At 37.7% G+C, this 15,153-nt stretch overlaps 1 protein-coding gene across 6 annotated transcripts in view; it reads left to right on the top strand.

Annotated features, from left to right (window-relative positions):
* Positions 1-15,153, top strand: part of FERMT2 (fermitin family member 2) — a 68,914-nt gene that overhangs the window by 28,593 nt on the left and 25,168 nt on the right. For all 6 annotated transcript variants that reach the window (XM_036307305.1, XM_036307295.1, XM_036307313.1 and 3 more), the window contains exon 4: positions 9,719-9,853. In XM_036307305.1, coding sequence (XP_036163198.1) covers positions 9,719-9,853 — 135 coding nt within the window. The remainder of the gene's footprint in view (positions 1-9,718; positions 9,854-15,153) is intronic.

The raw sequence follows: 15,153 nt of genomic DNA, 5'->3' as shown, positions 1-15,153 counted from the left end.
TTTCATTTTAGTTTATAAAGTTAAGTATGTTTTTGTATCTTTATTGGCCATCTAATCTAAGTTTCTTCTATTTTAAATTACCTGTTTATTAATTTTTTAAAAATAGACAAATGATATAAACTTGATTTTTAGAGTAGCTTTAGGTTCACAGCAAAATTGAGGAGAAAGTACAGAGTTTCCATTTACCCCCTATTCCCCTGTCAACATTCTCCACCAGAGTGGTACATTTGTTGCAACAGAGAAGCCTACACTGACACATCGTTATTATCCAGAATCAGTGGCTTACATTAGATTTCCTTGGGGTTGTACAGTCTGTGGGTTTGGACAAATGTATAATGACATGTATCCATCATTACTGTATCATACAGAGTAGTTGCACTGCCCTCAAAATCTTGTGTTCTATTCTTCCCTTCCTTCCCCAGCCCTTGACAACCACTAATTTCTTCACTTCTCCAGAGTTTCGCCTTTTCAAAAATGTCTTAAAGTTGGAATCATAGAGTATGTAGCTTTTTCAAATTGGTTTCTTTCACTTAGTAATATGCATTTAAGTTTTATTCATGTCTTTTCATGGCTTGATAGCTCATTTCTTTTTAGCACTAAAAAATATTCCAGCCCTGACCAGTGTGGCTTAGTTGGTTGAGCAACGTCCTCTGTACCAAGAGTTTTGATACCCGGTCAGGGCACGTGCCTGGATTTGGGGCTCTATCCCAGGAGGAGAGTGCAGGAGCCCACTGATCAAATATTTCTCTCTCATATCCGATGTTTCTCTCTCCTTCTCCCTTCCTCTCTCTCTCTAAAAATCTAAAAAATATATATATATATATATATAAAGAAATGACTAACTTTAACATATATATATTCTATTGTCTGGATGTACCAAAGTTTATACATTCTCCTATAGAAGGACATCTCGGTTGTTTAAAAGTTATACAATTGTAAATACAGCTGCTATAAACTTTCCATGTGTAGGATTTTGTGTGAACATAATATTTTCAACTCCTTTGGGTCAATACTAAGGAATGTAATTGTTGGATCAGATGGTAAGAATGTGTTTTGCCAAAATGTCTTCCAGAGTAACTGTACCCTTTTGCATTAACACCAGCAATGAATGCGCGTTTCTGTTGCTCTAAATGTCACCAGGTGTTGTCAGTGGCCTGATTTGTGGCCATTGGTGTTGTCAGTGGCCTGATTTGTGGCCATTCTAATAGATGTGGGATGGTCTCTCATTGTTGTTTTAATTTGTATTTTCCTGATGACGTGTGTGGAGCATCTTTTAATGGGCTCCTTTGCCATCTACATCTTCTTTAGTGAGGTGTCTGTTAAGGACTTTGGCCTATTTTTTAATCGGGTAGTTTATTATCTAATTGTTGCATTTTAAAAGTTCTTTATATATTTTGGATAACAGTCCTTTATCAGATAAGTCTTATGCAAATATCTTCTCCCAGTCTGTGGCTTGTCTTTCCATAACCTTTGACAGTTTCTTTCAGAGAGCAGAAATTAATTTTAATGAACTCCAGCTTATCAGTTACTCTTTTTTTAAATTATGCTTTTGTTGTATCTAAAAAGTCATCACCAACCCCAAGGTCATCTAGATCAGTGGTCGCCAGCCTTTCGGACCTCACGGACTATCAGTGGTCCATGGACCACCGATTGGCGACCGCTGATCTAGATTTTTTCTTAGGTTATCTTCCAGGAGTATTATAGTTTGCATTTTACATTTAGGCCTGTGATACATTTTGAGTCAATTTTTGTGAAGATGAAAGGTCTGAATCTAGGTTCATTTTTCTGCACGTGGATATCCAGTTGTTCTAGAACCGTTTTTTGAAAAATTATGTGATAGTTGGCAGTTTCTTACAAAGCTAAACGTAGTCTTACCATATGATTTAGCAGTTGTGTACTTAAGTATTTACTCAATTGATTCTAAATTTTTGAACACATAAAAACCTACCTGTGTAAACTCACAGATACAACAGAATGGTGGTTACTAGAGGCGAAGGGGGTCGAAGAGGAAAAAGAGGGTAAAGGTGGTCAAATATATGGTGACGAGACTTTGGGTGGTGAATACACAATGGAGTATACAGATATTATATAAAGTTGTGCATCTGAAACTTACATCTTTGATATTTTTCTAGCCATAAACCTTTTTTTTTAATATATATATAAAATATGTTTTTGATTTTAGAGAGAGAGAAAGGGAGAAAGAAACATTGATTGGCTGCCTCCTGCATGTCCCCTACTGGGGTCAAGCCTGCAATCCAGCATGTGCCCTGACTGGGAATTGAACTGGTGGCCTCTTGGTGCATGGGTTAAAGTTCAACCATTGAGCCACACTGGGTTCTAGCCATATACCTTTTTGAAAGCCATCATTTGCTCAGTGAAGCATTATTTATAATAACAAAACCATTTCTTTTACAGAAATTTCAAACTGAACATGTTTAAAACTGAGCTCCAAATACTTTCCCTTTTCCTATCTTATGCCGCTTTTGTTTATCATTTGCTTAGTTGTCAGCCAGTATATCTTGTTGATTCTTCACATTCTTCACAGGTGGAGTTGATTCTTCACACTCCACATTCTCTAGAATTTTCATGATCAAATACATTATCTGATAATAAACCCCCACCCGCCTTTTTCCCTAGAGTTATTCTGAAGGCCTCTGTCATTCTGCTCCAATAAGCTGGGGTGGGTGTTTTCTAGGCTAAGATGCACAGTCATAGCCCCAGGACTTCCCTTCACCTTTGTCCAAGGAAAATGTCTTATCTTGGTTTCTTTGTGGTGGACTATATCCTCCATCAGCGCACTAAGGAAGAGGTGAATTTTTGAGATGATATACTTGAAAATGTCTTTATTTTGCTCTTGGATAGAATTGTTGGGTTGAAAATTATTTTTCCTCAGATTTGGGAAGTCATTTTCAGTTGTATTTTAGCATCCGGTGTTGCTATTGATAGTCCTGGTAGCGTTCTTAAATTTTATTTTTATCCTTACTTTGGAGGCTGCTTTTTCTCCTTGGAAACTTACAGGATCTTTTCTTTTTCCTGCAATTTTGAAATTTCATAGTAATGTACCCTAATTCCTCTTTGTTTCCTCTGTTCTTTCTGTTACTAGTACTTAGACTCTGTTCTTAGACTGATCCTCTTACATGACTTTATATCTCTTATTTTGGGGGCTTTTTATAGTGAATATCAAATTTTAATTTTCAGTGGTGTATATTTTTATCTAGATGTTTGTTACCAGGTACCCATGAGTACATTTCAGATTTGTTGAGTTTATATAAATTAAGCCTCAACAAAATAGTAAATAAATAAATAAAACAGGAAAGAACCCTCCCTCCCCTTGTTAATATCCAAGGTCTCATTTTAAAGCTCCAGCTGTTCTTTATAACATCCTATATGTCTCTCATAGATGTCATTGTCTTGTCTTTCTGAGAATTGTAATTAAGCGTTTTTTTGTTTTATTCTTTTGCTCAAGTTGTTTTTCTTTTCATTTGGTATCTTTTATGTTAGAATCTCTGTGATTTTCCATAAACTTAGCAGCCTAAAAACACAAATGTATTATCTCACCGTTTCTGTAGGTTAAAAGTTCTGGCACAGCAAGACTGAGCCGAATCCTACACTTAGAGTTTTATAAGATGTCAGTGGGACTATGTTCGTTTCTGAAGGTTCTAAGAAAGAATTCTATATGGAAGAATTTGGTTCCATGTGGTTGTAGGACTGAAGTTCCCCCTGGTTTGTCTGCCAGAGGTCATTCTCGCTCCTAGAGGCCTCCTGGATTCGTGGGCTTGTGGCCCCCTTCGTCCATCTTCAAAGCCAGCAACAGCAAGTCCAGTTCTTATGCGTGGAATCTGACCTTTCCTTCTGTCTTGTCTCTCCTCTGCTTCTCTCTGCTTCCTTTTCTGTTTGGAAGGCCTCGTGTGATTTTATTAGACCTACCTAGACAAGCTAGGATATTCTCCCTGAAATCAGTTGATTAATAACTTTAATTTCATTTGCGACGTCTCTTCCCAGCAGTTCCTCAATCAGTGTATAATTGGATACCCAGGGACTGGAATTTTAAGGGCTTATCTCTAGAATTCTTGCCACAGAGGCCTTTCTCAAATGTCTGTCAGTCATTGACAGTTCATTCATACATCTTCATGAGGGGGTACTACAACTGTATTAGGAGTGGGGTTTAGTTTCTCCCAACATGGGCAGTGGTGGCATTTAAAACTGTGGGTACACTGAGAAGTATTTAGTGTGGGCACACTAGAGTGCAACTCGTAAACCATTAGGTCTCTTAGAATGTTAAATCTTGTTTCTTTTTTTTTTTTTTTAAATATATTTTATTGATTTTTTACAGAGAGAAGGGAGAGAGAGAGAGAGTTAGAAACATCGATCAGCTGCCTCCTGCACATCCCCCACTGGGGATGTGCCCGCAACCCAGGTACATGCCCTTGACCGGAATCGAACCTGGGACCCTTCAGTCCGCAAGCCGATGCTCTAGCCACTGAGCCAAACCGGTTTCGGCGAGAATGTTAAATCTTGTTTCTTTTTGAAGTAGTCCAGGAAATGATGATTTGATTTTACTAATTAGAAAATATGGCTTAAAAGGTATACCTGAAATATTTTATGAGTTTCTGAATCTACATAATCATAACTATTAGTGCTAATGCATCAAACCCCCAAAATTACATTTGAGGATAAATGGGTTAACTTCTTTATACTTTGAATATATAAGATTTAAGAAAATCCTTGATTTTTTTATTGTGTAATGTTAGATAAAGAAATGCTGCCCTATTTTTAAACTTAAAAAAAAAAAAAAGAAATACACCTAGAAGCTTTTGAGAAAGTGGTAGAATTTAAGGAACATTTATTTTTAACATGATTTCTGCTGTTTAATACTTAGGATGTACTTACCCAAATTTATTAATAATTAAAAAGCAGTTAGCCCAGTTTGGCTTAGTGGGGAGAGCATCGGCCTGCGGACTGAAGGGTTCCAGGGTTCAATTCCAGTCAAGGGCACATGCCCGGATTGCGGGCTTGATCCCCAGTAGGGGGCGTGCAGGAGGCAGCCAATCAATGATTCACTCTCATCATTGATGTTTCTATCTCTCTTCCTCTCCTTCCTCTCTGAAATCAATAAAAAAAATATTTTTTTTTTAAAAAGCAATTATGTTCACCTACTGTCTGGGTAACCTCTCTGTTTAGGATGGTTTTTCTGGTAATTTTATTCTGATGTTTCAGAAAAAAATTCCCCAGAAAAATACCCTGTAACATACAGAACAGAACAAAAACCTAATGTGTATTAGAGTTTTCCTAATGGTAGAATTCAGACAACCAACAGAGAAACAAAAAACCTACATAGTTAATATATTTATTTGGACTTCTTTTTTAAACTTGGGATAAGGTGGATATATATTTTTTAAAAGTCCAAAGTTGTGTTTGCCCATATGTTAATTTTTACAGCAAGTTAACTTTGATTTATAGAAATCTAGTAGAAAATTGAGCAAAGGGAGGAAATGGCTAAAAAACCCTTTAGGAAATGTGTAACATCATTACTAATTAAAGAAATGTAAATTAAAACAAGGAGATAAACATAGTTTTTCAAATAAGCAAGCTTTTAAAAATAACACATGCCCATCTTTTGCACACTTTTGCCTTAAAATTATTATAACTTTTGATCCAGTAATTCTACTTCAATGAATTCCTAAAGGAAGAAAATGTGGGAAAATATGTACATAGACAGATGTTTATATAACCATTATTTATAATGGACTGAGTATTAGAAGAATGGTTAAATTATGATCTACACAGAATTTTTTACATCTATTAAAATGATCACTAATTTACATAGTCATGTTCCATTTTTCAAGAACATGTTTTAAAGGACTTGATTATTTATACCTTTTGTAATTTCTAAATGATTGTATAATTTTTAAAGTTAGAGAAAAGCATTAACACCTAAAACTTACAAAATACTTGTTATATGCCTGCCCTGTTCAAGGACTGTTACCCGAATGATTCATTTAATTTTCACAGCAACTGCCTGAGGGGTGCAATTATTCTCATTTTACAGATGAGGAAACTGAGACACTGACAGGTTGAGTAGCTTGCCAAAGTCACGCAGCTGACAAATAGTGGAGCTGAAATTTGAATCCAAGTAGTTTGGTTTGGTGCTTCTAACTCAAATTGTGCCTCATCAGCCCTGCAGCAGTATGTCCATCTAAGTTTCAGGTTCCCTACAAACAAAAAGCTTCCTGAATTTGTAATACTGGGTTGAATCTGGTGGATATTGCGGGCCTCCGAAGGTACAAACTGCCACATGTAAAACTTGGATCTAGTAACCTAGCCACCTGTGGCATTACAGCCTGTAGTGATTTGTATTGGTTTCTACTCTATTCGTACCCTGACACATAATGTAGTGCTGTCAGACATTATACTCTATAGACCCGGTGCTTCTCCCTTCTGCTATTTTTTTTCTTAGCTCTCCCTATCTTTAAATTCTTTATTTTTATAATTAACTTTATTCTGGTATAAAATAAGTTGAACCTATTTCAAGTGTACAGTTTGATGAGTGTTGACATATCTGAGAAACTACCATAATCAGGACACAGCCCTCAAACTTTAGCCAGACAACCGCTGATGTGCTCTGTCACTATGGATTTGTTGTCACGTTTTTGGGATTTTATGAATGGAATCATACAGCATATACCCTTTTCTACTTGGCTTCTAGCAGTTAGTGTGATAGTTGGGCAATACATTCGTATTATTGTATGTGTCAGTAGTTTGTCTCTTTTTCTTGATGAGTTTTGTTCCATTGTATGAGTATTCCACTGACATGAAAGAAAACATTTTGTTTATCCACTTAGGTTAATCCAGTTTGGGCTTTTATGAATAAAGTGATTACAAATGTGCTGTTCATTTTCTTGAGATAAGAACTAGTAGTGAATGTTTGAGTTGTATGTGTTTAACTTTATAAGAAATTGCCAGACTGTTAAAAAGAAATTCTCATTTCACATTCCCACCAGCTGGGTATGAGAGTTCCTCCTCCACATCCTCACCCACACAGGGTATTATCAGTCTTATAATAATAATGTTGGCTACTCTGATGGGTGTATAATGCTATCTCAGGGTTTTAATTTGTATTTTCCTGACCAATAATGTTGGGCATCTCTGCATGTGTTGCTTAGCCATTCTTGTGTATTCTTTGGCAAAGTGCTTGTCCAAATCTTTACCCCATTGGTCTGAGTTGTATGGGTTCTTTTTATATTTTAGATACAAGTCCTTTGTCAGGTATACACATATGTTTTGTGAATATTTTGTCCCAGTATACAGCTTGCCTTTTTGTTTCCTCAATATCTTTCAAAGAGCAGGTTTTTGTTTTTGGCTTCTTAAAAATTTTTCATTTAATGTTTTTTTAAGAGAGAGAGAAACATGAATTGCTGCTGGGGTCCAACCCCAGCGGGTCCAGGGGTCCCCAAAGGTGTAGACGGAGTCGGCGAAGAAGGAAGGGCACGGAGACGGTGTTCAGTTGATCAGCAGCCTAGCCAGGATCTCTAGCCAGGATCTCCAGCCAAGTTCTGGTCTGGATCTCCAGCGAAGTTCTGCTGTTTATTGTTTTGTTACATCCGTATTTATACCAGTTGATTTTAATCCTGTCAATTTCTATTACAAAGGTTAGGGCGTTTCTTATCTCCATTCCAGGGAGTAAAGATTATGTAGCTTAAGCATGATTGTTTGTAGTGATTAACTACCCGCCTGGCACTTAGTTAAGGAGTTTTATCCCCTCCCTGACTTCAGGGAAAAATTCCTACCTGGGGAAACAACCTTTCTAGGAGAGGCATCCCCTCCCTGACTTCAGGGAAAAATTCCTACCTGGGGAAACAACCTTTCTCGGAGAGGTGACCTTGGTTAAAACACACAGCGCTAAGGGGAGCAAACATATTAAGAACAGTATGCTATATACGCCAGGTCCCTTGAAACATATGCTGTGCAGATGTTTCTTTCCTGCAGCGACTGTGTCAAGCAGCAAGGATGGACCGGCTTCCGGCAAATTGCCTCTTCACTCATTTGTACATTCATTGGTTGATTCTTGTATATGCCCTGACCGGGGATTGAACTCACAAACTAGGGCATATTGGGATGATGCTCTAACAAACTGAGCTACCTGGTTGTTTTTGTTTGTTTAAAAAAAGGGGGGGGGGGCCCTAGCTTGTTTGGCTCAGTGGATAGAACGTCAGCCTATGGACTGAAGGGTCCCAGGTTTGATTCCGGCCAAGGGCACATGACTGGAGTTGCAGGCTCAGTCCTCAGTGGGGGGCATGTAGGAGGCAGCAAATCAATGATTCTCTCTTATCATTGATGTTTCTCTCTTTCTCTCTCTCTCTCTCTCTCTCTCTCTCTCCCCCTTCCTCTTTGAAATCAATAAAAATAGATTTTTTTTAAAGACAGTTTTTTTGTGTGATGTGTGTGTGTCTGTCCTATCTAAGAAATCTTTGTCTACTTACATATTTTTTTAGATCTATGATCCACTTAGAATTAATTTTTGTATATTGTGTTAGGTAAGGACTAATTAAAAAAAAAAAATACATGACTCCTGTTCAGCACTGTTTGTTGAAAAGATTGTTCTTTCCCCTTGAATCGCTATGGCACCTTTGTTCAAAATAACTGACCAACTTATGGGTCAGTTTCTGGGCCCTGTCTTCTGTTCATCTATATGTCCTATCACTTAGCCAATAATTGCACAGTCTTGATTGCTGTATCTTTATGATGTCCTGAAATCAGGTAGTCTAAGTTCTCCAACTTCATTCTTTTTAAAAATTGCTTTGACTCTTCTAGGATTGTTCTTATTTCCACATACATTTTACAGTCAACTTGTACAAAAAAGCAAGTTGAAATTTTGAATAGGATTCCGTTGAGTCTTTAGCTCATTTTGGGGAGAATTGACTTAACAATTCTTGAAGTTCATGGACATGGTAATATATATATAATATATAATGTCATGTATACCTATTTGAATTGTCTCTAATTCCTTTTATTACTTTCATTTAACTATTTTGCCTCTAATCAGATTTTCCACATAAATTAATAGAATCAACACAGAAACTTGTAGCCATCTGTAGGCAGAAAAGTTTGACTCAATTAAAAATTTGAGATTTGATAATGATATGAAAGTATTTTCATTACATTTACTTTACATGCAGAATGAATGAGGGCTGCGTATAATATAAAGCTTATTTCTTATGGTTTTAGATAAAAATAAATATATAAGTAAGAATTCTTATATTTTCTTGTGCCATAGATCATTATCTTGCCACTTTGAGGTTACTACATGCATTAGGTAGATGTGAATTAAGAATGCTTTAGTAGATTATTTTTAAAATGTCATATTTCAGCCTTGGCCGGGGTAGCTCAGTTGGTTGGAGCATCATCCTGATATCCCAGGATTGTGGGTTCGATCCCTAGTCGAGGTGCATGCAGGAATCAACCAATGAGTGCATGGATGGGTGGAACAACAAATCGATGTTTCTCTCTCTGTTCCTCTCCTTTCCTCTCTCTCTAAAATCAATAAAGAAAAATATTTAAATAAAATGTCATATTTCAGTCTTTTGCATGGCATTGATACGTGGCAAAACAAGCACACATACACACAAGGAAATTGCCAGTTCTTATTTTGAAATGGATTTACCAAATGTAAAGTGTTCAAATTTCCTCTTATTCTAGTAAAATAATCTTCTCTTAACAGATATAAGACACCCTGAAGAGCTTTCTCTCTTGAAAAAGCCCAGAGATCCAACCAAGAAAAAAAAGAAAAAGCTAGATGACCAGTCTGAAGATGAGGCACTTGAATTAGAGGGACCTCTTATTACTCCTGGATCAGGTGAGTCTCTCTTACTTAGCAAGGGTTCAGTGTGAGAACCATGGACGGAAGGCCTGTGTGTCTTTTTAATACTGAATACGTGGATTACATAGGTCAGGAGAGGGGCCAGAAAAAACAACAACTCACCTTCCGCATCTTTTCCCTCCAGCAAAATTACCACCAGAGTGTGTCACGTGCAGATTATCTTAATAATGGCAAGTCCCTTTCTGGCTCTTCCTGAGCAGAAAGGGACAGTATCGTTACTGGGCTCAGTTCTCTACTTTTCAGAAATTGGATGGTTTTGTTTTTGTTTTCCAAATTATAAGAGAACATTCATTTGAAAAATACAGAGGTAAAAGAAGTAATTCCTAGGAGAAATGGACTTAGGAAACAAGTTAGAGAGGTAAAGGAAGGGCCCTTGGGGCTTGGTAGTGAGGAAGGTGATGGTCACCGCCTGGGGGAAGAGGGAGGAGGATGGGAGAGGTGAGGGTGTGCTCCTGGGAGGGAGAGCGCTTGGATACTCCAGTATTTAGCTTCTTTTTTCCGTATTCTGTGAAAACCGCTACTGTTTCGTTAAGACACTTTAACTTTTGTCTGGTTACTTAATTCTCCTCTGTGCTTTGCGTATGCCAGCCCCATTGCTTCCATGGCTTTTCCCCCTGATGGTCTGCTCCTTTAAGAAGCTTTTTCAAATTTCCTTCCATTGCCTCCTCAACTTGAGTTAGGTATTCTTCTAATTTAGTTCATTCTTGGTTTTTTAAATTTTGGAATGATGATGATGATGATAACAAAAGCGAACTCTTTATATCGTGCTATTGTGTGCCCAGAACTATTTCACACACTTTGCCTGTGGAAATTCAGTTCTCAATACAGTCCTTTGCAGTGGGTTATATTATTACTCATATTTAAACGATAAAGAAACGGTGGCACAGTAAGGTTAGGGATATCCAAGGTCACATACCTGGTTACTTTTATGTCACTACTCATGTAAGGATTGCATCTGATTAACAGTTAGGTAATCCTTACTCTTAAGTTATAGGCTAGTTGAAAAACAGTTACTATGTTTTAGGAGGTAAGGATTTAGAAGACAAAATAATTCTAAATAGGGTGTACTGCATTCAGCTTTTGTTGGGGAAGTTTGTGAATTGAACTGTTAAGTTCCGATGGTTAGGATTTGATGGGAAGAAAAGGCAATCCAAGCAGAAAGAATGATATTAACAAAGAACATGCTGGCTGAAGAAAAGGACAAAACATGAACAAAAACCAGTTGAGCCAGTTCCCGGGGGAGAAACCTTCAAGGAGCTTCAGGATCACACTGGCAGGTGGTTAATGTCAGGCTGAGGAGTTTAGAATGGTGCATTGTAGTCATTGGTTTCTGAACATGTTACAAAATGAAATCATTGTTTTAAAGGAATATCAAATTCACTTCTAGTCAGTAAACGTGTTGGAGGGAATGAGGGGAAAGGTTTCAGGTAGTGGTAGAAGCTACAGACCGAGGAGGTAAAAGGATATGTTCATCATTAGGATAAGATTAATTTTAAAATTCGATTTAGACATGATTTATATTGATGAAGGCACCTGACAGTAGACACAATCCCTGCTTTCAGTCATTTGATATTTAAATGGAAACGCTTCTAACAACATAGAAGAACTACATAGAAAAGTATATAGGGTGGGCAAAAGTAGGTTTACAGTTCATATGGCAAACCCTACGATAATTAATAAGTAATAATGCAAGAATAAACTGTTCCATATACTCACAACTATAAACCTACTTTTGCCCCACCATGTATTTATGGGGTGATTTTGGGGTGGTTGAAATCAGGCAGGATTGGTCCTAGAATTGCAAATTAGAGATTTTGTACAGTACAATTTGAAACAGAGGATGATGAATTTAGATGAGGGAAAGCCATAAATCTTTGGACCAAGTAGCTGTCGGTTTTGTTTTTATTGAGATGTTACATAGAGTAAAATGCATAAATTTTAAATTACTGATGAATATTTGCAGATGCATATACCTTGTAATCACCCAGGACATGATACAGCATATAGCATGAAACTAGCAACCCAGGCCTCCCACATGCCTTTTCCCAGTCGCAATCCCACAAAATAACCACTTTCTGGCTCTTAAGCATAGATTAGCATTTCCTGTTGAATCTCATGAATGAATCATAGACTATGTGCTATCTTGTGAAGCAACTGTGTTTTGAGTAAAGGAATTAAAAAAAATGTTTTAGTTATCTACTTCCAAGCAGTTTAATTAAAGACAGTTGAAGTGCTCCAACAATATGGAATATTGCGAAAGTACACAAAGATAGTGATATGTAGAGGACTGATGATCTATAGAGAAAAAATCCACTGGGTGCCATACACACGTATAAAAGTAATGTGCAGTTGATTTTTAAAAGAAATATTAACTACCTAGTTTGCCTGCTTTTTATGATTTGTTAGGATTTGAATCAATTATTGGAACAAATATTGAAAAATACAATCAGTTGCATGTTGTGTCAATAAGTAGCACCAGGTCCATATATCTCAATACACGACATCTTCAGCACATCAGACACTATGCTCAGTGCTTCACAAATGCTCCTCTGCTGCAGGTGTGGTCAGGATTAGATATGATCTTCATTTTCTGAGGAGAAAGTTCCCCTTGGTTCCCACATGCATCTTGAATTGTGAGCATCTCACAGTGTGCTCATAGTCAACAAAACTATGTATTCAGTAAATGATAACGATTATTTAATACATATGTTATTTTTCATTTGGGCCTCACAAAACCCCTGCAGTTTTGGCGTGTTACACCTGTGTTACTTCCCAGGAAAGAATACTCTACAAGGGTTTGTAGTTTGTCCAGGGTCACAAAACTAATAAAGGGGCAGAGCTAGAATTCAAACCTAAGTCTGTCTGGCTCCAACACTTGTGTTTCTAACCATTCTGTGACATTCATCTATCCAGTTATATTTAAAGCAAATATTTTGTGAATTCTAATAGGAACATTTGGTAAAATATTAATGTGTGAATTATAACTCAACAGAGCTAATTTTTAACAGGTAATGCTTTAGGAGGTAAAGGACATTGAGTGTGAATTAATGATTCTCAGACTACAGTAGAATTGTTACATAGAATTATGATAAAATTCTATGAAATACCTTGTTTACATGGCTGTGGTCAGGTAGCACATTCTTGGGTGGCTTTGCCACTTCCTAGCTGTACTTAAGTAAATATCTAATTTCCAATTACCTATTGGAGGGGACCCATTGAACTAGCCTGATCCCAGGTCTGGGGAAAACAATTTTTCCAAAATAAATTAATTTTACAGTACAGTACTGATGTACAAATTACTAATTTCAGGATGTATTATGTAAATAGAAATACAAAATGATTGCATCAGAACTTTAAAAAAAAATCTTAAAGGCAGGAAAACTCTGGGTCCTAAAATAATACATACAGGAAGTAATCAGTATTCACTTGCTTTGCACTGTCAGGAAAATCACTTATGCAGGATGCCTTTTTTTTTAACTGGAACTTGCCATTTTAAGCATGAAAACATTATTTAAAAATACTATAATTATAAAAGTAATGCATGTGCATAGTAAAAATTTAAATATAGAATTATGTATTCATTTTTGTTCTTAGTGAAAGTGAGACTGTGTTATACATACATTTGTAATTTTCATTTTTTCAGTCAGTGATATAAATGGACCTTATATCTTTTTAAATTCAAAAGTTATACTTTAATACAGCCTTATGAAAAATTTAAATAGTGCAGAAAGTTTATTAAACTGAAGGTGAAAATTATACTTCAACTTATTCTGTTACTCCTTTTCAAGAAGTAGCCATTTATTTAAAAAAAAAAAAAAAGTATTTTAACTAGAGGCCCAGTGCACAAAATTCGTGCACGGGGGTGGGGGATCGTTCAGCCCGGCCTGCAACAATGCCAGTGTCCCTCGTCCTGGCCTCTGGCCAGAGGCCCCTCCCCTCCCTTCGCGAGGCCGGGACACAGAGACTGGGGGTGATGCGAGCCCAGCATTCTGCGCCCAGGCCCCTGACCAGAGGCCCCTCACCTCCTTCCGTGTGGCCAAGGAGCAGACACTGGGCTCGCGTTGCCGGGGCAATGCCGTCAGCATCCCCCCCCAGCCGCTATGGGTGCTGCCATCTTTGTTGTGGAGTGATGGTTAATTTGCATATTACTCTTTTATTAGATAGGATTGATTTTTTTAGAGAAAAGAAGGGGGAGGGATAGAGAGATAGAAACATGGATGAGAGCGAAACATCATTGAACAGCTGCCTCCTGCATGCCCCCTACTGGGGATCGAGCCCGTAACCCAGGCATGTGCCCTGATGGGGAATGGAACCAGTGACATCTTGGTTCATGGGTCCATGCTCAATCACTGAGCCACACTGGCCAGACCCATTTCTTGATTGCTGTGTATAACTATGTCATAAACAGTTGCGAGTGCAACTTTCCAGTACCTATTCTGTGCGTTTATGTATACTTGTATGTCTAGTTTCGTTCTTACAATATGAATGAGAGCCTAATATTATATTGTACTAGAGACTCAGTGCACGAAATTTGTGCACAGGGTGGGGGAGGGGTGGGAGGCCCTCAGCCTGGCCTGCACACTCTCTCAGTCCAGGACCCCTCAGACATCCCTCTCACAGTCTGGGACCACTGACTCCTAACTGCTTGCCTGCCTGCCTGATGCCCGTAACTACTCACCTGCCTTCCTGATGCCCCTAACACTCACCTGCCTGCCTTCTCGCCCCTAACTGCTTGCCTGCCTGCCTCATCGCCCCTAACCACTCTGTCTGCCTGCCTGATCACCCCTAACCACTCACCTGCCTGCCTCATTACCCCTAACTGCATCTGCCTCGGCCCCCGCCACCATAGCTTCATCCGGAAGGATATCCGGAATGACATCCGGAAGTTCGTTTGGCTGTCTGGTCTAATTAGCATATTATACTTTTATTATTATAGATATTATGCAGTTTGAGTTTTTTCATTGAACAGTATGTTTTAGTGATCTTTCTGTGTCAGAGTAGAGAGATCTCCTTAGTTTTTATAAATGGCTTCAGAATTTTCCATGTAGAAAAACTATTTGTTTCCCTGCCTAGATGGTACCTAATTTTTCTATCAAATATACTCCAAAAAGTTTCCCCCAATTTCAAATGTATTTCCAAAATAGTGTTAAAGCGATGCTTTCACATTCCCATCAACAGTATATGAAAATGCCCTTTTCCTACATTCTGCTAATATTAAAATGTAAGTCTGCATAAATTTTTGCTGATATGACAGTATTTCTGAATTGCTTTATTTT

Source organism: Myotis myotis, unplaced genomic scaffold (genome assembly GCF_014108235.1).
Source record: "Myotis myotis isolate mMyoMyo1 unplaced genomic scaffold, mMyoMyo1.p scaffold_m19_p_1, whole genome shotgun sequence".
Taxonomy (NCBI): Eukaryota; Metazoa; Chordata; class Mammalia; order Chiroptera; family Vespertilionidae; genus Myotis; species Myotis myotis.
This window is presented reverse-complemented; position numbering and strand designations above follow the sequence as displayed.